Source organism: Bactrocera latifrons, unplaced genomic scaffold (genome assembly GCF_001853355.1).
Source record: "Bactrocera latifrons isolate USDA-ARS-PBARC rearing strain unplaced genomic scaffold, ASM185335v1 scaffold_72, whole genome shotgun sequence".
Classification (NCBI taxonomy): Eukaryota; Metazoa; Arthropoda; class Insecta; order Diptera; family Tephritidae; genus Bactrocera; species Bactrocera latifrons.
In genome coordinates, this window is record NW_017537401.1 from 293,419 (window position 1) to 318,446 (window position 25,028).

General features: G+C 37.4%; 3 protein-coding genes across 3 annotated transcripts in view; 1 reads left to right on the forward strand and 2 right to left on the reverse strand.

Moving 5' to 3' along the window:
• LOC108976044 (putative gustatory receptor 22d) overlaps positions 1 to 2,687 on the reverse strand; it is an 8,155-nt gene extending 5,468 nt beyond the window's left edge. The window contains exons 1-2 of the mRNA XM_018944945.1: positions 1,635 to 2,687; positions 1,416 to 1,563 (exon numbers count right to left, since the gene is read on the reverse strand). Coding sequence (XP_018800490.1) covers positions 1,416 to 1,563; positions 1,635 to 2,627 — 1,141 coding nt within the window. The 5' untranslated portion in view covers positions 2,628 to 2,687. The remainder of the gene's footprint in view (positions 1 to 1,415; positions 1,564 to 1,634) is intronic.
• Positions 2,688 to 4,739: 2,052 nt separating this feature from the next.
• On the reverse strand, positions 4,740 to 9,335 carry LOC108976045 (gustatory receptor for bitter taste 22e-like). The gene is made up of 4 exons (XM_018944946.1): positions 9,248 to 9,335; positions 9,010 to 9,136; positions 4,965 to 5,505; positions 4,740 to 4,892 (listed from the first exon to the last, which is right to left on the reverse strand). The coding sequence occupies exons 1-4, from the start codon at positions 9,333 to 9,335 to the stop codon at positions 4,740 to 4,742; spliced, it is 909 nt and encodes a 302-aa protein (XP_018800491.1).
• Positions 9,336 to 20,967: 11,632 nt separating this feature from the next.
• On the forward strand, positions 20,968 to 22,125 carry LOC108976046 (gustatory receptor for bitter taste 22e-like). The gene has a single exon (XM_018944947.1). It carries the CDS (start codon positions 20,968 to 20,970, stop codon positions 22,123 to 22,125), a length of 1,158 nt encoding a protein of 385 aa, XP_018800492.1.
• The last annotated feature ends 2,903 nt before the right edge of the window (positions 22,126 to 25,028 follow it).

Consider the following 25,028-nt stretch of genomic DNA (forward strand, 5'->3'; position numbering starts at 1 on the left):
ATATTCTCATGGGTGGAGGGTACAAAAGGAAGGTAGATGCRAACAGGAGGGCGCAGAGGAAGATCCATCCAAAGCCTCTGGTTTTGCTGTCTTACAAACCTCTCCAAGCCTGGCTACCGCTTCCTTATATAGGGAGACCAAGCGATCGTCGATAAATCTGTAAAACTTGTGTAAACCATAGTGCATATTTACATTTAGGAGATAACTCGACGGTTTCCCTGACCAACTTCATAAAAATCTTATCTACAGCAGTAACACAGCCCCAGTTCTATTGAGTTGGSCCGTTTAGTGATTTCATTACACGTTAATGCTGTTTTCGTAAGACGCTCCTTAGGGATTATTCCCTCTCATCGACCTCTCTGGCTAAACTATGGATTGGAACCCACTCGAGCCCGCTGACGCTTTTTATTCGCTGAAKAGTCATAGCATGCTGCTCTAATTCACGAACAGTCTGTCTGCCACTGCAGTGAGTTATACTTTTGGCCAATCCGTGGTCTGACTTTAACTTCCTTGGTGTCATCGCCTGCTTAGTACCGTGACTTTTTTTAACGGTGCCTGAGGTTCCCGAACCCACCATGAATCTAGTAAAGGTTCCTCTGTTAGTGCTGGCGATGTTGTCTCACTGACACGCTTCCACTGACTGATTTATCAAACTTTCTCTTTCAAAAAGAAATTTCCTTCGTTGCCGTCCATGGAGGCCAATTCCATCGCTCCAGACTGTGATCGATTCGAGACGCTATTCGATTTTAAAGTCGGCCTCTATCCACAATGGGTATGCATGTGTTTCGTTTTTGTCGGTTTTACCATTTGTCATACCCGGATGCACCGCGCGAAGTCTATCTACTTTACATTGCAAATGCACAAGTTTGCTGTTARTGAAAAGTGCATCGCTTCCGACAACCTTCTATAGACTATAACTATAAGAAATGCTCCTGTGAGAGATATTACAGCCGGAYGTTAGGCTAGGTTAGATGAAAGRTCGCACGCAAKAGAARAACTCTTGTGTTCGAACTAWATCTAGCAAAAYGCTTTGTAGCCAAGCATTAGTATGCGCTCCCAAGTGCTGAAGTATTGACCTCCCAAACCCGGGGCAGTGAAGAAGGAAATGTTAAGTTGTTTCGACCTCATCTTTTTCCATATAGTTTCTTCAGATTCTGATAGGATTCCCATCGTTACTGCGTATACGCCAATAGGACAATAGCCCGTTGAAAGCCCCAAAACTAGGGAGAGACTAGCCTCACTAAGTGCAAAGAAATTAATAGGTCGCCGGACGTTAGCTGGTATCGCATATTTTGAAAAACAATAACATGTTTTCAATCGACCATCTTCCTTTTAACAGTGACAGAAGTAAAAAAAAAAAGTTATTCCACGGCTTGAATATATAAATGTATATTTGCACTGCTTCTCTCACATACTTGTAGCGAAATCATATTGAACCAACCATATCAAAACTGTCACAACCGAAGTACACAGATTGCGTGCAGTTGCAAAATTTATCTCGAACAAGCCACATAGCGGAAAGCGAAACTTGTGTATCGMGCAAAATATGGAAAAAGTGTTGAGCTAGAAAAATTAAGAATATTTAATATTATGTTAGCTGTGCTATCTGAACTCTCGTATACGCTTATACTCACATCTCTTGCCAGATCAACGCTCAAAGTGCGAAAAGTGTTGAAATGTTTCAGCTCGACTTCCGTCTGTTGCTGAGCGCGCCACACCGATTCGCAAACAGCCATTAACAGCCAATAGTCCAAGGAGGTTAGCATTATAACATGCAAGTAATATAACAGTTCCAGTATATTCACCTGCAAGCCTTTACTACCAAATTGCATGCATGCGGAGAAAAGACAATGCACAACAATGCTCAAACGCACCGAGATTATGACGAGTAACTGTTGTTCGTATGCTTTCGTTGTGTGCGCTATTAGGCGTATCAAACGTATATATATACCAAAAATCTCATTAATCTTACCAGCAGCCAACAACTGCTTTCTGGTATTCAAACAACGCAAGCGATGATTTACAGCCAGTATGAGGTGATTGATGGAGAACGTATTGTGATAGAACTGGTTCGATATCAAAAATATCTCATTCAACAATATGATAGACAACATAAGCACCCAAAAGTAGCTCTCATCCATTCTGTACGCGAAATATAACGTTGAGCTGAAAAATAAGAGGTTTTGCAGAAACATTGAGCAAAACTTCAGTATAATGCGATTCTCCAACGTGCTGGCATCGAAATCGCGCAAAAAGGCTTTCGAATCACATAGGTGTCTTACAGTGACGATTTCATTGAACAGCCGCAACAGACGTTTTCTACCAGCCCAGGTACTGCAAAAGATTATAATCATACCAACGAAATTCATATAATTGACGGCGTTTTGCACGATAAAAAACARCGGCTTGGCAACGAAAAGCTCATAGTTCGACATATCCGGCCAGTTTTTGACGACCCAAGCAAAAAGCAGCGTATTAATCACGACACTATAGCTGAGCGCCATGCGCGAAGACCGAAAAGTCCTTTTTTCCTTGTTGTACTTGAATGGCAGTAGGCCGAGGAGCATTGAGATTTTAAAAACATAACAATGTATGAAATTTGCGAATTTCCGTCGTGCTGTATGCATTTTGCCAACCGAATATTGACTACTGTACCCGCACGCATACGAATCAGCTGTGAAGTTCTGTGTAATTATCGTGCTAGTAATTATAATAAGCGATTTGGGAATGCTATTAATTTATTATTGTATTTAATGATTGCCAGATAAGTGTTGTGATGTTGTTGGCGTTTTTAGCTTGAACGCAACATGTTGCACAGCGTGCTACCACTAACTTTCTTCACTTAATAGTCGGTTGTGTCTACTTAATCACAATGGCTGTCCACAGACAAGTATTAGTAAACAAATTACCCAAATGAATAGGGAATGTGCGTTTGTCTATGAGTCAATACGGTTATTGAAATGTATACAAGAGATCAACTGATAAGTCCCYAGCCAACCATAGTAAAATATATTGTTTTGGCAAGATGTATTCATTATAGTTCCCTTCAAGGGTGATACGCTGATTATTGGAGGGTCATTCCAACTTTTCGATGTCATATTTGTGGTACGATTAGACGAAAATTTCTTCCAAGCGAGCATACTTTTGAGATCTGAAAASAGGAAATAGTCGGTGAGGAACAAGTTTTGTGAATATTTAAGACATATCTTCCTAATATATCTCTATTCTTCTAATTGCATYTGTTATACCTTGTTCGTTTGTATATTTCATAAATTTACTAGTGAATCTGGCCACTCATTGCTGCGGTATACATTTTATATTATTATTCATATAATAAACTATTCAATACAATGATTTTATTTACGAATAAAGGCGAAAATGTTTTTGTTGTTATAAGAATCCAAGGGATTGKACATGAGATTTTATTCTGAATATATTCATACAACAAATAAATTCCATTGAAAAAAAATTATAAATTTAATGTCTGATTATCAGCCTATCTGTAAAGTTAATAGCGTTGTCCGCCTAATAGATTGTACTTAATAAACATCAACTAATTGTGGAGCCATTTTTTTCTTATCTTCTAAGTTGATTCGAACTGGACAGAGCGTGCTAAATTTCGTTTAAATCGGTTCAGTAATTTAGGAATTCATCGCTGACAAACAACGTGACACGTAATTTTTATATACATGTATAAAGATAAAGTGTGCTCTTTATAGATAGATGCTTTCCAAGAAGAACTAAAACACATATGAATAAGTGTTGTGAAGTAGAATTTATCTTGATTATAAAAATGCTAGTTTGCCATTATGTTTCGCAAAGAATTTCGAGCAAGCGACTATCGCAGCTAGCTCAGATAAACTTCAGCMGAGAGACTAATGACTCGCTGAATATTCTCTTTCAAAAGATCAATTGTTTCGAGGTTATCTCCTCTACATCGTTCAAACGCGATATTTTTGGCTTTTAATACATTTGTATACCCATTCAAATTAAAACKAAATTTGTGAAAATCGATATTGTCATTCGGCTTCAATTCTTGCACGAGTTGGTCTTTGTAACCCCACAAACCAAGATCCTTCCAGAAAATCTTCTATAAAATGGTTGAGCAGAGGTCCAATTGTTGGACTTATTCGGATCTTCTTCGATACTCTGTTCTACGACAGGAAAAACGTGTTCGGTGGGCCCTGTATGACGTCTCTAAGGATGGCGTATTATACACTAGAGCAATCGTGGTTCAAAAACAAACTTGAATTCTACTAGGCGATAATGTCGACCGAACGCGAACCGACTCTTCTGAGCGTTTATGACGACCGAATATAGGTTAAAGCTTGCGATGAACCAACCCATTATTTTGTTAATAAATTTTTACGACTTGCAAACATTGTTCTGTGGTCGTTGTAAAATATACTCGTTATTACACAGTATATAATGATGTTAAGTAGAAAATGTTTTTGGGGGTCTACTACATTACAAACACAATTATTTAAATGGCTAAAAGCATTCAGTGATAATCAGGACGTAATCAAAACTTGACTCTTGTGAATCGTCTAACCATTTTTGTGAATAATTTATTTCTAGCCAATCATGCGGAGTTTAGCTGCACCTTCATTTGATGTAAAGCCATTTTTTCGAAGAAGCTCCACAAAACTTTTCTTCAGTTACCCCCTCAGTTGTAGAGGGCACAATAGACCAAAGGTCGCAGTGCATTCCTCATTATCATTCATTCATACCCCTTATTTCTATAGATTTTCATGATAATATTGTATTAAATATATAAGGTATAATATCATCGTCAGCAGGAAATTGAGACCGCTCGAGTGATTGATGTCAAATAAGCCGCACAAATTAAACCGCAACTTTGTGTTGCTGCAAATGATGGCAAAGCTTTCCAACTGCAAAGGTGAAACTTTAAATATATGTTCGTATAAATAAGGAAAGAATTGAAATACAAGTAGAACACTCACGCTCCGATCCACACCTATCAAATATTTGGGGTTCTCAATGAAATCACGTAGTATTTCCACCRTTTTCTGGGACGTCACCAACGCCTGCTCACATATTGTTATTGTCAGCCAAAAGTCCAATATATTTACAACAACTATTTGCAATATTGCAAAAACATTGAAGGCGTTCAACTTGCTCACTTTGCCGCTCCAAAGCAGGCGCACGTAGAATAGCACTTCAATATTGCAAAGGGTCATCGAGCCGAACAAGAGCAACAATTGGTATTGATGTATGCGTGTATAGTGCGCGCACAGCCGAATCAAGCGTGTGTAGATGCAAGCWATGCTATCGATTTCTTTGCTCAAAACCCGCAGCCGACTTGATGACACTTCGTTGCCGGCCATACTTGCCAAACGYCGATTCAAGACCCAAGTAAAGCGATAAGTAAACAATACGGCCAGAAAGAAATGACTTGAGACGTGGAAAATTACATTCGTAAGCAAGGCCAGGCTACACATGAATATAACAAACAACCAGCCGCGATTATCAGCTACCGCGATGCTATAGAAAAATGACAAGTTTTGTAAAAGGGTCGCGAAAACCTTCCAAAACACATAATAATCGAAAGTCACACAATCATCGGTAAAGTATTTATAACGATATAGATAATCTATTTCAATACTAGCGAACTCATTGAAGAGCTGCTGCAGTCGCTGACGGCTGGTCCAATTAATCCACCATGTTGTTAGTATGCCACTAAAGCTGATGTATATAGTTAGGCGATTTAATAGTTCGGCGAGCGGATCGCCAGCTCCAAAARCATCATCGAAATCGGAAAATATCGGCAAAAGAAATGTCATGATTATGAGAAATGTGACATTTACGCAAATGTTATAAATTAATAACCGTTTTGAAGAGACGAAGCGTTGTTGTTGTGTATTATAATAAAATGGTAGCAGCCCGAAGCAGATGGAAGACACAACTGTTACTCTGAGTAAAATATTTGAAATGCGCTTSCGAAGACGTTGACCCATTATTCGTTCGGGAAAGACAAACGGTAACTGCATTTGCTGGAAAAATGTGCACTTATGAATATCCACAACAACAGCGAATAAATAATTACTGAAATGAACTAAGTGGTAAGTGGACTACAGTCCAACGCTATCAGATAAGAAGCTTTCGTAATTATTGAATGAAGACATCCAACAGATAGTGGCGCGAATGTTGTCACAGTGCGTGGTACGTGGGTTGCCTTTTACATTTCGGAATTTGTCAACCCTAGTGTTGCAATCCGGCAACTCACAACATTATCGTAATGTTTGACATTTCGAATGTTTATATACTCAGCACGTTTTAACATRCGACCACTGTTCGTGTTGTTTACAGTAACTTAAAATGTTCATCTCGGACAAAAAAAAAATTTTTAATCGCGAACATTTTCGACATTTCTAACTATTTCTTATAACTTTCGATGAATAAACTTAATTCAATTTATGGCGATGAAGCTCCATCAAAAACCATTTATGGTATGATGAATTCTATCGAGGTCTTAGSTCACTACAAGACAAGCTTCATAAAGATCATTCAAAATCAACAGTTGCTCCGGAATATATTATCAAGTGAGTTATTATGTGYTTGAGATTACTTAAAAATGCTGGTGCCGATTGATTGAGAGAAATGTTGAAAATATATGATAGCGGTGCTGTGTTTACAATTCTTTAAAACCTCTCAAAATAGGCTCCTTCTGCGTCGAAGCGGCGMTACCAGCGCGATTCGCAAGCATTGAAGGCGTCACGAAAATCATTCTCCGGAATAGCCTTGAGAAACGATKTGCATGATGCTTGGATCCCCTCTGTCATCTCGAAATGCTTTCCCTTCATCGACTTTTTCAGGTAAGGAAATAAGAAGGTCAGGTAAGGCAGCTGCGGAAGCATTGGCATGCCGGCCTTGGTTAGGTAGCTGTTCCCAAGAAAAGCGGTGTGAGCCTGGGCGTTGTCGTGGTGCAACTTCTAAGTGGCTACGATGACTTGTCGGACCCGATTGACTCTTCATTTGATTCTCTTGAGGACTTCCACGGAAAACTTGTCCAGGAGGAACAAATTCATCTGGACGAYGCCTTTGATGTCAAAAAAGACAATAAGTACCGTTTGCACTTTAGATTTTTCATTCTTTCCGTCTTTATCAGCTACYTCTTTCCGGCCCTCCAAAAAGTCCTCGTGCCACCGAAACACACCACTTATGCTTAGGCAAATATCAGAATAAACCTACTTGATCATATCAAATGTCTCCTTCGCTGATTTACCGAGTTTCACACAGAATTTAATCGCGTACCTCTTGCTTTAACGAACGCTAAATTTTCGGCTTGCACCACTTACAGAAACCCATCGCGCAAAAATGTTTGTCCTGACACTCCAGGTGCTCGCAGATTATTGATCAGCCGCTCGTGGATAACCAGCCGTTCGTGCGTTAGCCAGGAACGCCCTCCAGCGAATCCAGTCGGTGCGCGCACGCTCCGAAGTAYAGTCGCGGCGATAGAAAATCAGTTCTATTACTTTCCTCACAAACCCTTTATGTGCAGGCGATGAATCATGGATTTAAGCGTATAAGCCCGAAAGTAAGCTGCAGTCGACTGTATGGATGCTTCAAGGTGACCCGTACCCACCAAACGTGATTCACGCACAGATCACTACCAAGCAAATGATTGCCTTGTCTTTTAGAACAAGTGGTCATTTTTTTGGCAGCTGTCTTCCAAGAAATCTGAAAAACCAACTGCCAAAGACTGATCAGTATTCACAACAATAATGGTAAACGATCTCAAAGGCAAAACAGATATTACCAATAAATTTCACGGAGGAAGAATTGGACAGTAGTTCCAAAAGGCTAAAGGTGGACTTTGTCGAGATGTCATGTATGAAGCCGCTAAAAGTATATTAAGCCCGCGGGAAACCGAATATTATGTACTCACATAAAAAAGTACCAATCTAAGCAGCGTGAGATATCTCGAAAATCGTTCGTTATTTGTTATTATTCGAAGTTCTATTTCAACTGCGCTCAGTATCGAACATCCTCATACTTGTTGTTAGAGATACAATTTAAACTATTATATACAATATGAAAATATGTTTTCGAACTTAAACGGTTACATAATTGTATAGACATATTTATTAAATATTTCAAAGGAAATTTTTTCGAGTCGTGAAATAACTGTTATATGTACTCCTCACTTCCATTACGGTAGCTTTTTAAGGATAAGATTTGGACTTAMCACAGATCTTCAACTTAAATGTCTTCATTTTTATTTCATGTAGCATTATTGCCAAGTTGAACAAAATATATAAAATATAAAATCATTGTGAATAAAACTCTGCAACCGGTCACGTGGTTTAGGTCTATCAAGTCACACAAACTGAATTTCAATTGGATATCACAACAAATAAATGAGAATTGTACCATATACATTACATATTGAAAATATATAAAATTTATATAACACATTACTGTCTGCAGATCGCATCTCAAACTCACAKTTCGCTACAGGTATTTGTCCAAAASTCAAAAGTCATTAAAATTTCGGAGTAAATTTGCTGTTATTGGCGAAGAGTTCGCCGTCAATTCACGGATAGTTATTGTTAACCAGCAAAGTTAATCAGAACCATTTACAGATTATCGCAGATATTCCAAACACTCATTTTCATAACCTTGCCGGTCCAAATAAGCTTTGCAAAARACAAGCTCAATATATTCGAACCAGTCAACACGGCGACCATCAGCAAGGCTTGTTGCTCACATATTCGTACACCGGCGAAAAATGCCCAAGAAGCGCACATAAATAACASCGAGAATACTAATTTCCTCTGTTATACTCGTAGTATGTTACCGACCGCTTTACGAAATATGTGAAAATTAGCAACAGCACTTGAGCGACCCAACTAAAACCGCTAATATCATAAACCGCACTGACGAAGGAGGCATTTTSCATCAGAGTTGGAACAGCCTTCCATATGATGTAGTTGTCGAAAGCTTCACATTCCCGCTTGAGTTCCCTATAAATACAAAAGCACTCACATTCCACAATCAAACATTGGGTTGAAGAAATCCAAGGGACTCTTGCGGTCACGCAAATTCGCCCACATAATGAGGACAATCGTGTATATCGTGCCGTAAAAATATCGAATATCGACACTTATACGATCTTTTGTGGGTCGAGTCCAGATGAGCAGAAAAAGGATGGTCACTTTGATGCTGATGGTATACTTAGGCTATAATTTCGAGGATTCCATTCTTCGTTTGGTTTTGTTGTAACGAAATGGTAGTATAGCGAGGACGTTGGCTGAGCATATAGTGGTTCTCAGAATTAAGTCTGTAAACCAACGGCGTATTCGCGCACGCATCTGAATTATTAGCGTGAAAATGTACAGTTAGAACTCGTTGCTCGCTGCAACTACACTGAGATTCGTATTTTGATGGCTACTTTAATTAGTTAATTTAATAGTTTCAGGTATTTGTTGCTTTTATTATAATTTGATAAACCTAGAAGTTGGGTAAACAAGTGAAGTGTGTCTTATTTTTAGACCAATATAATATATATTATATCAATAATCAACAAATTTCCTTCTATTAGTTTGCATAGTAAAGGGTGTTACATTTCGAGGTTCCCTACTTTTTAGAATGTTTATTCCGAAAAGACATTCTGTTCTTGTTATCAAGATTATTTCTCTCAAATGTTGCCTGGCTACGTCTCAGATGGTTTATCCGTTGAGTCCAATTTACGATGACTCATTTGAGCATTTTGACTGGTAACTGTCGAATGACAAGAGTGAAGAGTGATGTTTTGATCTAAAGCCTTAAAAGAAGCTTAATTGTCCATATAGGCTTCAGACTTTACATATTCCCACATAAAACAGTCTAACATTTTGATATCATACGATCTTACTGGCCAATCGTGAAATTAACGAAGTATTGTCTTGTCTTCACATCTCAAACTCGACTGGTGTGACTCCAAGTACGGCATTCACTGTGAGGGAGTCGGTGAAAGTGTTAATGGCTTCACTTTGAATAGCGGCCAGTGCGTGTCTGAAGTGAGTTGCGTCAGAAACCTGGTCGGCGTGTTATATAATGTTGTCGACTTAGTCAAGAAAACACTTCCCGATGTTGCTAGGAGTCGGCTCCGCTTCGAGTAAGATTCTTAACCTGAAACATACGGACTTCGCTATGTAAATGTTCGACCGGAMCCATCAACAGTCGCGGACGTATGAAGACAACTAAGATCGTTGACAGTCAGAATTTTAACGTCATCTATTGTCTAGTCTGTACTCCTTTGTCCAGTTCGTGAATACGGTGAAAGTGGATGTAGTRGGGAAGACTATTAGATTCCTTGCARAGGATCAGCGAGAAAGGTCATAAATATGCCGTGTTTTCATTTTAAGGACACATTTGCCTGAATGGGTGCGTTAATAAGCAAAATTTTCACATTTGGAGTGATAATTCACAACCCATTGTTCAAATGCCGTATGGTGTACTCTATCAACAGAGAGAATCATTGGTCCATATTTCTTCAAAAATGAAGTCGGTCATAATTTACAGTCAACGGAGAACGCTATATGTATGGTATTTTTGATGAATGACTTTTTAGTGCCTGAATTAAAGGAAGTTGAAGTAGACAAACTTTCTTTCCAATAAGACGATGACACATGCCATATAACCAACGAAATAATCAATTATTGATGTAAACTGTTTTGAGCAAATTATACAAGTATATCGCATTATATATTTCATTATAGTATATTGCATTGTTTGACATGAACATCGCTAGACCTGTTTTATAGGATTATGTGAAGTCCTCGATAAGCTCTAAATGATTGTTCCTTTGTATGAAGAGAATACTAGCCGCGTTTTTGCCAACATGCGTTTGTAACTGATGCAAATGTGGTCGAAAATTGAGCCTCTCGGCTGGAATCTATGCAAGCTAGCCACAGCGGCCATTTGCCTGAAATAATTTGTAAAACATAATGGCAAATTCTTATAGTTAAAATGAAGCTAAATTCTGGGTCAAAACATTATATATATTATATTATTTTTAATTTTTCTTGGAAACCTTTTTTCTAAAAAAAACACCCTTCACTTGTTTATATATAAATCAGTATGTATGCAATTGCGACCATAATTTAGAGGTGTTGAGGCAAATGCGCCAAAAAATGTAAATAGATGAGCAGTAAGACGGCTTATGACGCCGCAAATGTGGTTGAACCCAGGTGTTGAAGATGCGGCAGAGCTTATAGCGTTTTGCCAGAAGAAGTTGCAATAATATACATAAGTTAATATGTATATATATGCGCATATGTGCTTTATCACGCTAATAATATTTTGATGTAAATATATGGTTACGAGGATACTTAGTTATATGTAAATCTGTAAATACACACTTATGGTACATACTTACGACAAGGGAAGTGAGCGTGCCTACGATGGGCCGCCATAAAATAAAAAATCATAAAATGTGTGCGTAGGAAGTGAATTTGTCAGCTATTTCTAGCTAGATACGCAAATCTGCTTGTTTTTTTTATGATTGCTTATCCACGCTGTTCGTGTTTCGCGCTACAAACTGGTAGTCTATATATGTATATATGTATGTATATAAGTATGCATACATGCTTTAATATAATATGAAGCATTTTCTTCCTGCGTTTAAGAAGTCAATCCTTTGCTGACTTCACATCATTTTAATCCAAACTTTGACTGGCAAATAATATTACTTTAATAATCAGCATTATACGGGGCATAAGAGGAGCCAATGCATTATGACGCTTATAGGAAAGAGTTGTGCGTCAAATTGTGCGTTTGAAAGGGCTTGTGAGAAAGCTCTCCAAACCTAAAAATCTGTGTACATAAAAAAATTCCAGCACAATATAAATCTATATATAACAAGTAAGGAAGGGCTAAGATCGGGTGTCACCGAACACTTTATACTCTCGCATGATAAAGTGATAATCGAGATTTCATTATCCGTCATTTATATACATTTTCAATAAAATGGTCTGATCTCGGTGATTCTTATTCGGGCTATGCTACACTAGAAGTACAGTATTTGGGCAAAGTTTTGGTCCGTTATCATCACTGGTGTTGAACTCATATACTGTAACGTGAACGAATCAGATGGACTTCAAAATTGTGGTATATGAGAAGTAGGCGTGKTTGGGAATTATTTCGCCCAATTTTGAACCATAGATGCTACGGAAATGGGTCGAACYGATTTTCGCTGGATTTTGTCGAGTAGTTTCTGAGATATGGTTTTAGACCCATAAGTGGCGGAGACACGCCCATTTTAAATTTGAATGTAACCCCTCTGTGTCATCTTTGYCATGAAATTTAAGGTTTCTTGTGTTTTTCCTTACCAAATTAAAGCATTTTTAGTAGATTTCAACATAACATTTRTATGGCAGGTGGGCGGACCTCTGAAAGTTTCGTTAATATAGCTGTAGTAGTTTACGAGATATTTGCAAAAAACTTWGTAGGGGCGGGACCATGCCCACTTTTCCAAAAAAAAAAAAAAGTCCAAATATGACCCTCCTAGTTCGATCCTTTGTAACAAATTTTACTTTCATATCTTTATTTGTGGCTTAGTTATAGCTCTTTATAAGTTTTGGTTATTGCCATTTTGTGGGCATGGCAGTGCTCCGATTTCTCCCATTTTAGAACTTAGCCTTCTTATGGTGCCATCAAATAAGTGTACCAAGTTTCATCAAGATATCAATTTTTATTCAACTCACAGCTTGCACGGACGGTTGGATGGACAGACAGACATCCGGATTTCCACTCTACTCGTCACCCTGATCACTTTGGTATATATAACCCTATATCTGACCCTCTTAGTTTAATGACTTACAAACAACCGTTATGTGAACAAAACTATAATAYTCTCCTAAGCCACTTGGTTGCGAGAGTATAAAAAAGAAAGTTGTGTTAGTTACACCATTTATAACTCAASAACGGCCGAACCGATTTGGCTGATAATTGGTAGGGAGGTAGCTTAGAACCAGGATAAGGACATAGGACACTTTTTGTCTCGTTATGTCAAAATTTAACACAACTCATAAATAAAAAATATATATATTTTAAATCATAAGCATTTGTTCAAAATTTATGTTTGTAGAAATCATTTGAATATATAGTATGTGTACATTTTTAAACAGATTTTTCCYCTAATAATATATACAATTGCTAAGTATTTGGAATAGTAGAAAATAACTGCAACCAAAAACGCAGTGAAATAGWGTATAGCTGGCTCGGTARTCAGTCGTTGAGTATGTATTATACCACGTGCATCCCAAAAGACTGATGTCATAACCTTTTCAGCCACCTTTTTCGTCTTTCTTTGTTGGATTATGAACTTGCGAGGCACCTACTTTGCTCATTTCGCCTGTTTCCAGCTTAGCAATATCTTTTGAACGGTGGACTTCCCTGAGCCCAAATTCCCCAAAAAAGCAATACTTTATTAACACACGAAATGCYTTATGATCCATTTGTTTGTAAACTTACAGAAGTAGCTTCACAAATGCTATATCTCATTAACTAATAGTTACAATTCTACTAATAGAAATCATATAGATGGCAGTAGAGTATTATCTATGTATCAGCCACGGTGAAGCGTGGACGGGTCCTCTAGTAAGAAAATAAAGTAAACAAAATAAAAAACAAAACAGTTGTTATTTTTGTATGAGCACACGAAACACTCGTTGATATCAAGGCAATGCGCTGAGACGCAGTCAGACACACGTCAAAGCGATTGTGCTGTTGCTGGCAAAAATGTCAACGCTTTCAAGGCGATGGTGTGGTGGCTACCACAGTTGCTACTAGCAATGCCGCCGACAGTCCGAGTCATAGTTAACGTCATAGCTGCCAATATATCGCTGTCGTTGGTGGTAAATTGGCCAAGCAAACGACGTTGGCAGCCGCCAAGTTAACTACGATGGCAGCAAGAAGTTGTGATGTCAGCGTATATATTATACATATACATACATATGCATATAACCACGGATGCTTATTTTCGAGTTATAACTGTTGACTTTCGGGTAGAGTGGCAAATATGCGAATATGTATATTTAAATACAAAAACAACACGCACATGTCATAAGTAATGCAAATGTTTTCTTTATGCTTCCAGTATCCATATATGTCAGCTATCAAAGCATACACATGACAAAGTGACACACATATACASTTTATATATATATACGCGCATGCATTGAGCCGCACGTTTTATTGTTCTTGTTTTTTCCCCCTTCTTTTCCACGCTTCAATTTTYGCAAACTGTCTGCTATMTGCATAAAAAGTTCATTATAATCGYAAGTATTTCACGTCGGCAAGGCWCRTCGGTTGCKTGTGATCGAAAACATACACACATACATACATATGAATGAAGAATGTAGTTATACTCGTATGTTCCTTGAGTCCATTGGCGTCATTGGYGGCTTGCTTTAGTGGCAGTCTTGCTGTCTGCGTGAGTAGCGTGGATTAAAGTTTGTATGAAATTTAAAATTAATAGGGCAAAAATACTGTTAAGAAATGATAAAAAAGTTGTAGGATACACGATCACATGCACGCACATAAATAGCGTGTTCGGAAAAGCTTTCAGAGTTTTTAAAAAATGTATGGAACTTTGGATAATTTCGATTGTATGGAAGCTAACAGATACAGCTTAACAGATACAAAAATTTTACTTCGGTCGACAGTTTGTATGATTTTTATATGCTATAGTGGTCTGATATAGGCAGTTCGGACAAACGAGCAGCTTATTGAAAGTAATTTCATAATACAATTATCTCACCATCTTATACAATTTTTTGGTAGAAATGTGGTCGATTTTCAGAAGACGTAGACTAGAAGAGAAAGGAGTCACTTGGTGCCAGCTCCAGACTRCAAATTGAAGCATAAAAAGCTTACSATTTCACATACATAAATGGTTMCCAGTAGTTTTGTGCAGTACTTACATGACAGCCAGCGACGACTGATGATTAGCTGTTACAGTATCAGGACCATTAACATTATTCACATTTTCAGTAGCATGGCTGACTTGTCTTTGCAAAGTTATCGAGAAAAGCTATACATTATTTTATCTTTGCTGGTAAACATCTTTGAAGCCTTCTGTCTGTCTTTTCATTTTTAATGTTATACGTACTTTTAATGATGTGACGCACCAGCTCACTTTGTGTTGTTTACAGTAACTTAAAATTTTCACCCCAACCAAAAATGGAATTAAACCGCGAAAAATTAATTAAATGAAGCTCCATCAAAAGCAGTGTTTATCGATGATATGGTTAATTCAATTGAATTCGTAAATCCACTCAAGAAGAATTTCGGTAAAGTCGTCCGAAATCAATTGTTGTTCGAGAAACTAWTGTTGCTGTGYGCAAACTGATATTGCTCGATCGTCATGGAACATTGCATGAATATTTCATCGTAGAAATTTTGGTATTCACATTGGATCGAACACAATTTGTCCACCGCCAAAAAAATATTTCGATGAAACGAGAGAAATGTTAAAAGAATACGATAACGATACTTTGAAACATGTCTGTGATATCGTGACAGGTGAAAAATCGTGAACGTTTATTCGTATCGGCCCGAAAGTAAGCAGCAGTCGACTTTATAGGTGTTTCAAGATAAACAGAATTCATAAAAGGGGTTCGCGAACGAGGAATTTCCAAGCCTGTTTTTTGGTAAAACTAAAGAAGCCGCAATCATACTATTATAAAAACGATGAACCCTGAATTCTGAGTAGCATACAACTACAGAGAAACCTCTCCTAACGGACACCTCTATTAGATAGACCCCTCCCTTGGGCGAACATTTTTTCATGCACCAAGTTTTAAATACAATTTTCAGAACAAATCGCYCTCTCTTAAGCGGACACTCTCTTGGCCGGACGCGGACAGCGGACACGAAGCTCTTATCGAGGGACATTGACTTCTGTTTTCATAACAAATCAATCAAAAACCTCTCTTSGGCGGACTCGAACCCCTCGTAAGCGGACAAAATATGAGAACGTGTGTATAGCGTATGTATAAATAACATATTATAACAAATGAAAAAAGGGGACTCCCCGAATTCAATGTAATGTGTTTATGAAGCGCATGCTTAGGTTTTTTGTTCAGTGAATTGCATTTAGTGATTGTGTAAACATTTNTAATTGACGAAACCATAGAAACTATTGACGATAATAGTACTGATAATGAGAGTACTACCGAAGAAAGAAATGAAATTTTCTCAAACGAAACCGCATTGACTGCCGTTTCAAATTTAAAAGGATTTTGTAGCGACGACCTTATTGCATTCGGATTGTTGCAAAATTTGGAAAGCCATCTGCAAAACAATTTTCTTTTAAAAAAGCAAAAAAACGTAAGCCAGTCTACAATTACCCAGCTTTTCAAGCAATGAATTTAACATTTATATTTGTTATATATTACTTCATGTGAATTTACATGAAATTTATATGAATTTTTGAAGTACATAGTACATACATAAATTCTTGTTTGAACAATGTTATATGAATTATTTTGCAATTAAATCTGAAAGTGGTGAGTATTAAGAATATAATAAAATTAAAAATTTACGAAATAGCTGCCGACTCCATTGAGCGGACACCTCTCATGRGCGGACAAAAGTTGACTGACGGTGAGTGTCCGCCCAAGGGAGTTTTCACTGTATTTCACCAACAGGAGAAGACGGATTCCTTTTCACTACGATAATGCCAGCTGTCACACATCGACTGAAAAAACTTAATTTTTGAGAACTCAAAACATCGATTTGATGAATCATCCACACAGAGTAAAAAATAAACGAAAAGGTCAAGTTTTTAGACATACGAACGTTCAGAATGCATACGCATTTGACGCAACCCCTAAACGTTGCTGAGTCCAGCAATCAGAAAACCGTCTGCGAAGTTTTTAGTTCGAAATCTTAGTTTTTTAATCCGATACTCTCTGAATATCGCTATATCTCATAAAAGCTKTATTTTATGAAGCCAAATATATAAACTCTGGCAATTCGTAAGAAAAACACCGTAAAATATTCTTAAATTTTCAATACCAAAACGGCTAAACTCAGCTTATTGCAAAAMAATTTTTTCGAAAACTTTGCTCTAATCACTCCGCTCAAATAACCATATCAAAACACACACTTAATCTACAAACACAAAATCACAAAACAATGATATTTGTGTATATTAAATTTTTCAAACGATTCCATTCATACTAACCCAATATTTACTCCGTCTCAAAGCGATTATGCTTGCATAGTCAAATGGATTACGTACTAACATCGCTTGTGCTACTTAAGCCCCGCAGTGGATAAAATTTTTACTAATATTCTTAACAAGTACACAAATGCATGCTTACTTTAGCTGCTGGTGTGTGTGTGAGTGCGCCACACACATGCATATTTCTCACATTTTTCGAGTTTTTCCGAGCGGGTGTGTGTGTGTGTGTGCAACATTGCTATGCTCTAAGGCGACTGAGATATAGCTAACGCTTAGCCAGAACAAAGTAAAATCGCAAAATAGCTAGCAAGAGAATATGCTTTGTGTGGCTAACTTACATAACAAGTCAGCAACTGCCATTATATGTGCGCGTGTCTGTGTGCTTGCATTTGCAATACAACTATATGAATAAATTCAGACACACATACATACATATGTGCATAAGTGCTTGGAGCGCAGCATATTATTGGCGYCCCTTTCACTGTGCTTTCTACCGAAATTTGTGGCATCCAAGTGTTCACGCTGTCATTGTGCGCTCGCTTGCTGCTATTGGGAAATGGCATTGCTTTTGTAGCGCCACTGAGTTACTCCAAAATGCATATAATCCCCAAAGCAGCTGCAGTGTATGGTGCTTTATGATTTCTATACCATCCAAAGATGGTCTGGCTAAGCAGCAGCTCGAAACCCCGTGTGGTTGGTGGTTTGTAACGCCGTCAACAAGCTGGTAGCGWACGGRTACAAGCCAAACCGACCAAGCCAAAGCAAACGAATTGATGCTGGTGCGAGTATGAGTCCGGTRACCTACTTGATTACAGCGCAGCAGCGTGGTGAGGCGAGTCTATGTAAAGTCCATGAACATGGTCGCATGTTTGTGGCTTGAGTCTTTGCCAAATGCACTATACTCTAATACAACGCTTAGCTAAACAAGTAGTAGCCAGTATAGTCTTTAACGCTCACAGGAGCGAATGCGCTAGGGTGGGCCAACAGAACTACAGACATTCGTTGAGTAGAGTATTCAACATCCAACATTCATCCCTGCTGACTATTGGCTTTTGTAATAAATCGGCAATAAATAAATAATATGGGTGTTATAAAATCATATATATGTATATCACTTATGACTGTATATAAAAAATATGTGTAACTCTATACAATTTAATTCATTCAGAAAAAAACATAACTTCGAAGACAATGATGAGTAAAATAATGAATGACTTTCAACATTTTGTCTCTGTAACAGTTTTGTTCAACTAACGGGGTTATACATATTATATGTATATAAGTGCTCAGGATGAAGAGACGAGTTGAAATCTGGGTTACTGTCTTACTGTCTATCCGATCGGTCAACCTGCTATCTGTGCAAGCGATACTTGAGTGAAAATTAAGATATCTCGATAAAACTTGCTTCATAAGTATGTTCCCTGGCACCATAAATAGGTCAGTATTGCAGATAGGCTCAATCGGAYCACCGTCACGCCTAAAATATATATAAAGTAACCTAACTAAGCACTTTATTAAGATGCGTAACTGTAATTAGATACAGAGAATCGTGGTAACAAAGGCAATTTGTTGACTAAGTTTTTTAAAGTGGGCTTGGCTCCGCCCCCAAGTAGTTTAATGTAAATATCTTCCAAACCGTTCGAACAAACTTGCTGGGAAGAARTATTTTTAGCATTTCTTCATATGCTGCAAAACTAGGTAAAATCAGATAATAAAGAACCCCTCCCACTTCTGGTATAAGGATTATATTGTGAAGCAACGAATGTGCGATAACTCACTGATATATTATATTTCTCAACTAAGATGGTGAGGAATAGTTTTACAGGATTACCTTTAAATGGAACTACTCGACCAATTTCAATCAAATTTAGYATGTGTGGATACCCAACCATCGCTTTATACCTACAACCACGCCTACTTCTCATATAAAAAATTTTAAAACTCCACCTAATTCTTTCACTTCCATATACAAACTAAACACCAAGAAATATATCTGGATGCAACTTTGCACGAGTAGTGCCCTCAAGGTATTTACTYTTCTGCGCAATAATTGTCGAAATCAAGCTTTAAATTTTCCAAGACCGAGACACCAAATATATGGAAACCAGTCCATATGGCTGATTTTTTACCGATCGTATCCGCATGTCCTTGTGATAAAAATGGGTAAAATCAGCCCCATGCATCTAATATTTATAAATATTTCGATTTCCGGTTGACTTCTATCGCTCAATATGTTATAAATTTGTAAAAAATTAAATTTAGAAAGAATATCTACCTAGTAACAATATAACCTCTTGCCTGTGATCCTATTATTATGTTATATAAAGATTGTTCCCGAATCGGTAGAAATGTAATGAAGTTGTTAAAGATACTATCGAAGAGTACCGCATTCAACGCTTCTCAGCAGCAGCTCGGATTCATAAAATCTTACAGAGTTGCGAATCGAACAAGCAACTGGTATAATGAAATAAACTATCTACTATAATCGTATGTGTACGAAACATTACCAAATATATAATTATACCGTTTTAAGCTATTAAAAATGCGCCTGTGGTAGGTATTAGAGCTTCGGTGCAACCGAAGTTCACATTTTTTTTTTGTTTTTGCTTCAGTTTACTCTCAGCGCATTCTCAACCCGCTTAACTGTCGCATTATTTACGTCAACTGTCATGTTATAAATTTAACGGTGCATCAGTTATTGTGTTTCTATACTCACTAATTAACAATGACAATAGCGAACAACAATAAGAAAGAAAGCTCTTCAACTCTGCAGCAATTGTTTAGCTCACTTCCTTATGTGGAGAAATGAAATGGAAGTAGATGTGCTTGACTCGCTAACTGGCATATGTGTATGGCATATTCATATATTCGCTAATAATAGCATTGTGCAGGGAGTTGTATTGTCTTATTTCGGTAATACATAATTTACGAGTATAAACATAATAAGAAAAGAATAGAAGTGCAAACTTCTTCTTCTTTATTGGCATAGACATCGCTTACCCGGTAACAGCCCAGTTTACAACAGCGCGGCAGTCGTTCTTCCTTTTCGATGTTAAGTGCCAATGGGGAGATTCCAAGTTTTGGCAGGTCTTTCTCTGTTTCCCTCAGCGAGTACTGCGTTGAATACTTTTAGAGCTTTATTTTTTTAATTCATTCAGACGACATGGCCAGCGTAGCTACTGCCTCTTACTTCGCTGAACTATGTTAATGTCATTGTATAACTCGTACAACTCATCGACTGCGATATTCGCTGTTCCCAATCTTCTGCGGAAGCTTTCTTYCTAAAACTCGTAACGCCGGCTCATCAGATGTTACCATCGTTCATGCAGAACTAACGGCGCGGTTGTTATAGCCTTTGCTATCGATGTCATCGGCATACGCCAGAAGCTATACACTCTTGTAGAAGATTGTACTTCTATTCAATGTCCCATAGGAAGTAGTCTTCTCTGCGACCTCGTTAGGCATCGAACGGCTCGGAGAGGACCTTCCCGCTCCTAACGGAACTTTTGGTATCCACAAAGTATGTCAGTTTACACAAACGAATTAGTTTTTGTATACAAAGTTAACTCCTACATATCAGAAAAACATCACTTAAGCAAATTACTAACACTCATCCACCAGGTAAATAAACGCTGAGTATATGAATGTACTTAACGCTGACTGACGTTGTCTAAATATTAAATAAACTATTTATCTAAGACTTTTTAATAACATTAAGTGCTTGCCAGTGCATAACCGGAGCTTAGCGATCGTTCAGTTCGCACACGGACATGTGTTCGGAGACAACGTTGAGGGTGTTGCGGCAAACGCGCCAAATAGTTGCGGACACATGCATTTCAACGCAGTTCTTGCTCTCCGCTGCACATGGGCTCTTCCCATTCAAATACGACTCAGGCRCACGACGTTTGACCAGCACGAAATTGCTTAACTGCTATTGGCCGCTGATAAATATTGCAATCCTGTTGATCACTCCATATATATGTTTTTTTAAGCCACAAGTGAATCAAGTACCTTTTATCTACAACAAACCGCTGAATAAACTACTCGCCCACATTCATTATATGCTGGGAGTTTGCATTCTACTAGTRATTATCATAGCGAATTCGTACCGTCGGAAGGAGCTCTTCAGACTGCATAACGATTTGGASCAAATGCAACGGCGACAACAGCGCTGGCAACAGAAGTGGACTGTGAAATCGAATAGTMAAATCGAGGCGTTCTATCACAACGCGATTATAGCCAAAAGCATAATGTCGCTGCTGCAAGTGTCGTCTAATGTAGGCGGCAAACTGGCCATGAATACGAATCCGTCATCAGAGTATTTCTTACATGTCTTTTTCCAGCTAGTCTTGAAGAATGTGACACTCTTGACTGTCGCCAATTTCCATTTTGCACTACTCAATATCTATCGACAATTGCAGCAGGTTAATTGGTATTTCCAAGAGGTGTTGCGGCTATGGAGCGTACGCGCACCAGCCATGTTCAATATACCGATTGAGCATGTGACCGACTTCGCTTTCGCTGCGTTGGCGGGAGAGGCAAAGCATCCTAATGATAGTAGGATTTTTGGTGTGAGCGCCATATCCGATTTGTGTCATCAATATGTRCAGATTTGCCGATTGGCCAAGCGGGTGTGTAAGGTTTACGAGTGGCAAATGCTGCTATTTCTCATTATCATCTTTTTTGGCAATGTCATGTCGACATTCTATTTTCTTGTTTACCTGGGTGGCAAAGTGGTGCCCAAAGAACTGTTCTCACCCACGCTGTTYCTGCAATTCTACCTCATCAATATATTGGATTTATACTGTCACATGCTTATTTGTGAACGTTCTATGGCGTCGTCCAAAGAGACTGGTTTCTTGTTAAAGGAATTGACCCAATTGAAGAGCCTACCGGAGGGGCTTCAGCATGAAGTAAGTAATCATTAAAAAGAAATTTAAAAGATATTAATTTTTGAGTAGAAATATTACACTGAAAAATATAGTTTTTATAGTTAATATTTTAATTTAAATTTTAGAGCTATGTGTGCTTTTCTTTAAACTCGAAAGTTCATTAATCGGAGTTTGCTGCCACTTTTGGACTTACAGTCATCACTTTTATTTAATTTTTATAACTTGACTTCTTTGAATTTTCCATCCTAAATTTTAAACCCGTCCTTTTCTCTTCGAGAAGCTGCTCATTTGTCGGCACCGCTGATTGCAGACTACTACAGCATGTAGATGTCATACAAACTGACCGAACAAATACATGTCTTAATATGAAAAACTGTTTTATTTGAAACGATATTTTCACGAAATTTCAAGGAAATTTTCTAGGTCGGACTACTACGAGTGTAACATATGGCGGCCATATAAACTAAGCTATCAAATTAGATATATTCATGAATTTGGCTCCCAATATGCTCCAAAGAAATCCTACGACATCTCGAAAAATATTCCAAATCGGACCACTATAGCATATAGCTGTCATACAAACCGACCGATCAAAATTAAGTTATTGGAAGTACTTTCTTAGAGAAGGCTATTATAGCGTTTTGAAAGCTTCACTTCTTTTGATTAAAATGCTTATTATTTTATTGCATTCTGATCTCTCTCACAAAATTTTAGTATGATAATTTATTTGACAATTGTTATTCATTTCAAGCATTCATAGAAATATATGAGAAAATAAGAAACTACAAACAATTGCAATTAATGCAGAATATCAGCAAGTCGGAAACAAAATTGCAAAATATTAAGACTCCAAACTATATTGTATATACATATTGTAACTGTATATACATATTATTTATTTACAGTTCGAAATGCTTAGCATATTCATGGCAAGCRAAACGGTACGCTTTCGCTTCTGCGGCTTGTTGGAGTGGAATTTTCGCACTGGCGCCAGCTATATGACTGCCACAATTTTATACTTGATTGTGTTGGTGCAGTTCGATTACAATAATTTGTGAATTTATTTCTCTTTTATTTTTTTTATTTATTTCCTTATTTTAATTTTTAAGTTTCAATAAATACAAGTAAATCCGTTCATTATTATTATAGGCTTTTATTATATCTGTGAATACGCGATATTTATTGTAAAATAATCTCTAAAGGGTGTAGTACCCAGCATTTTATAAAAGATTCTTTACTATTCGCCAAGCAATATCTACAATGGTTTTTAATACAGTTAGCTCTTGGTTTCTGTACAAATTCACTTTATTGTCAAGCTTTCAAAGTCATTCTACATTCCACACTCTCACTACTTCCATATGCTCTTCACTTCTACATGGCACTTGTACACTTAATTTACGATTCCACGGTACTCAAGCTTATTTACGGCAACGTTACGTCACTGCTGTTGGCACAGTTCTCATTTGCTCTGTGTCCACCAATCTTTTGGTCCATTGCAACAGCAAATTTCAAACACAATTGGCATCTGTTCAGCTCTGCAATCATTCTCACTTGGTTTGTAATGCTTTGCTATTTATTTTATTTGTCTTCTTTTCCTTTAAATTTATTTGGTACATTTCCCATTTTGCTCTGGGTACACACCTTGTTTATTTATTTAGCAATGGCATTTAGGTTTGTGTGTACGTTGGCAAATCCTCACGGACATTTTAGGTCAAATTTGGGCTGTAAGCGGAAATTACCGGAGACACTAGGTTATGGTAACCAACCCCTAAAGATATTGCTTCTGCTCCAAATCTTTTTATTAGTTTGTTTATTGGTTTGTTTACAATCAATCTGCRATGCTGTAGTTGAAGGTTTTCCTAGCTCTACATATTTATATGCCCATATGTGTATGTGAAAGTGAGCTGTAAGTATAGAACGTGGAAAGTTTTGAGGCTTAGCATATAAAAGTGATTTTTTTACAAGTTAGGGTTGCACTGGTATTTAAAGAAGTAGTAAATCAATAGCAAACATATTTTACAGTTACAGTCTATATTCCAGAAGTTCTGCAAAAAAATGTTCATCTCTTCCCCAGGAAATTACTGGTCCACASCAAGTAAGTAGCAATATACCAGACATACGTGTGGAAACTTGAGTAATGTATTGCCATTTTAAACATTTCGGTCAAAAATTGTTTTTAGCATCAAATRAGCGAAAAATTGATTACTTCAAATACTTCAATATATCTCGTTGTCCTTTTGTTGCTAAGCGATTAGCCATTAAGTGTGTGTGCCAATAAGCATGAGCAAGAGCGACTACATTTGATTAGACAAATGCGTTGAAATTATTTTTCGAAATCAAAGTAAAAAGTTAATGCGATTTCTCAGTTGTATCTGAAAATTAATGGCGAGCAAACTTGCATATGTTTTAGATCTTTTAAAGTGCCATTGTGATATAATTTAGAAGCATACCAATTGAGTATTTAAATAACAACGATAATGTTATATATTTAAAAATAACACAACTAAGTTTTCTAACTACATCTCAAACAGCTCCTAAGTCACAGGCTTTTAAAGTTTAGCCTCTCAGTTTAATCAGCTCTATCARTTTATCCTAAAACACATTTTTTTCGAAAGCACTTTCAAATTAGCTTGAGTGSCTACTTGGAAATAAATTATTTGATCAGGACAAAATTTGTCTGTCTCTTCTGTATACCAATGTGGCCACAAAATGGGAAGACTTTTAGCGGAATCAAAGTTTTGGAACCGAAACATTCAGAATGTCGAAATAGTACAATAATACACCAACTCATACTACATTATAACCAATATGGTGTCATAAACAAATTCTTACTGGTTTTGCTCATACTAGTTCAGTTCTCCATAAGTTTTTCTACATATTCAAAAATCGAGTTTTGTAAGCCAAAAATGAAGAAATTTCAGGTAAAATTCAACTTTTCT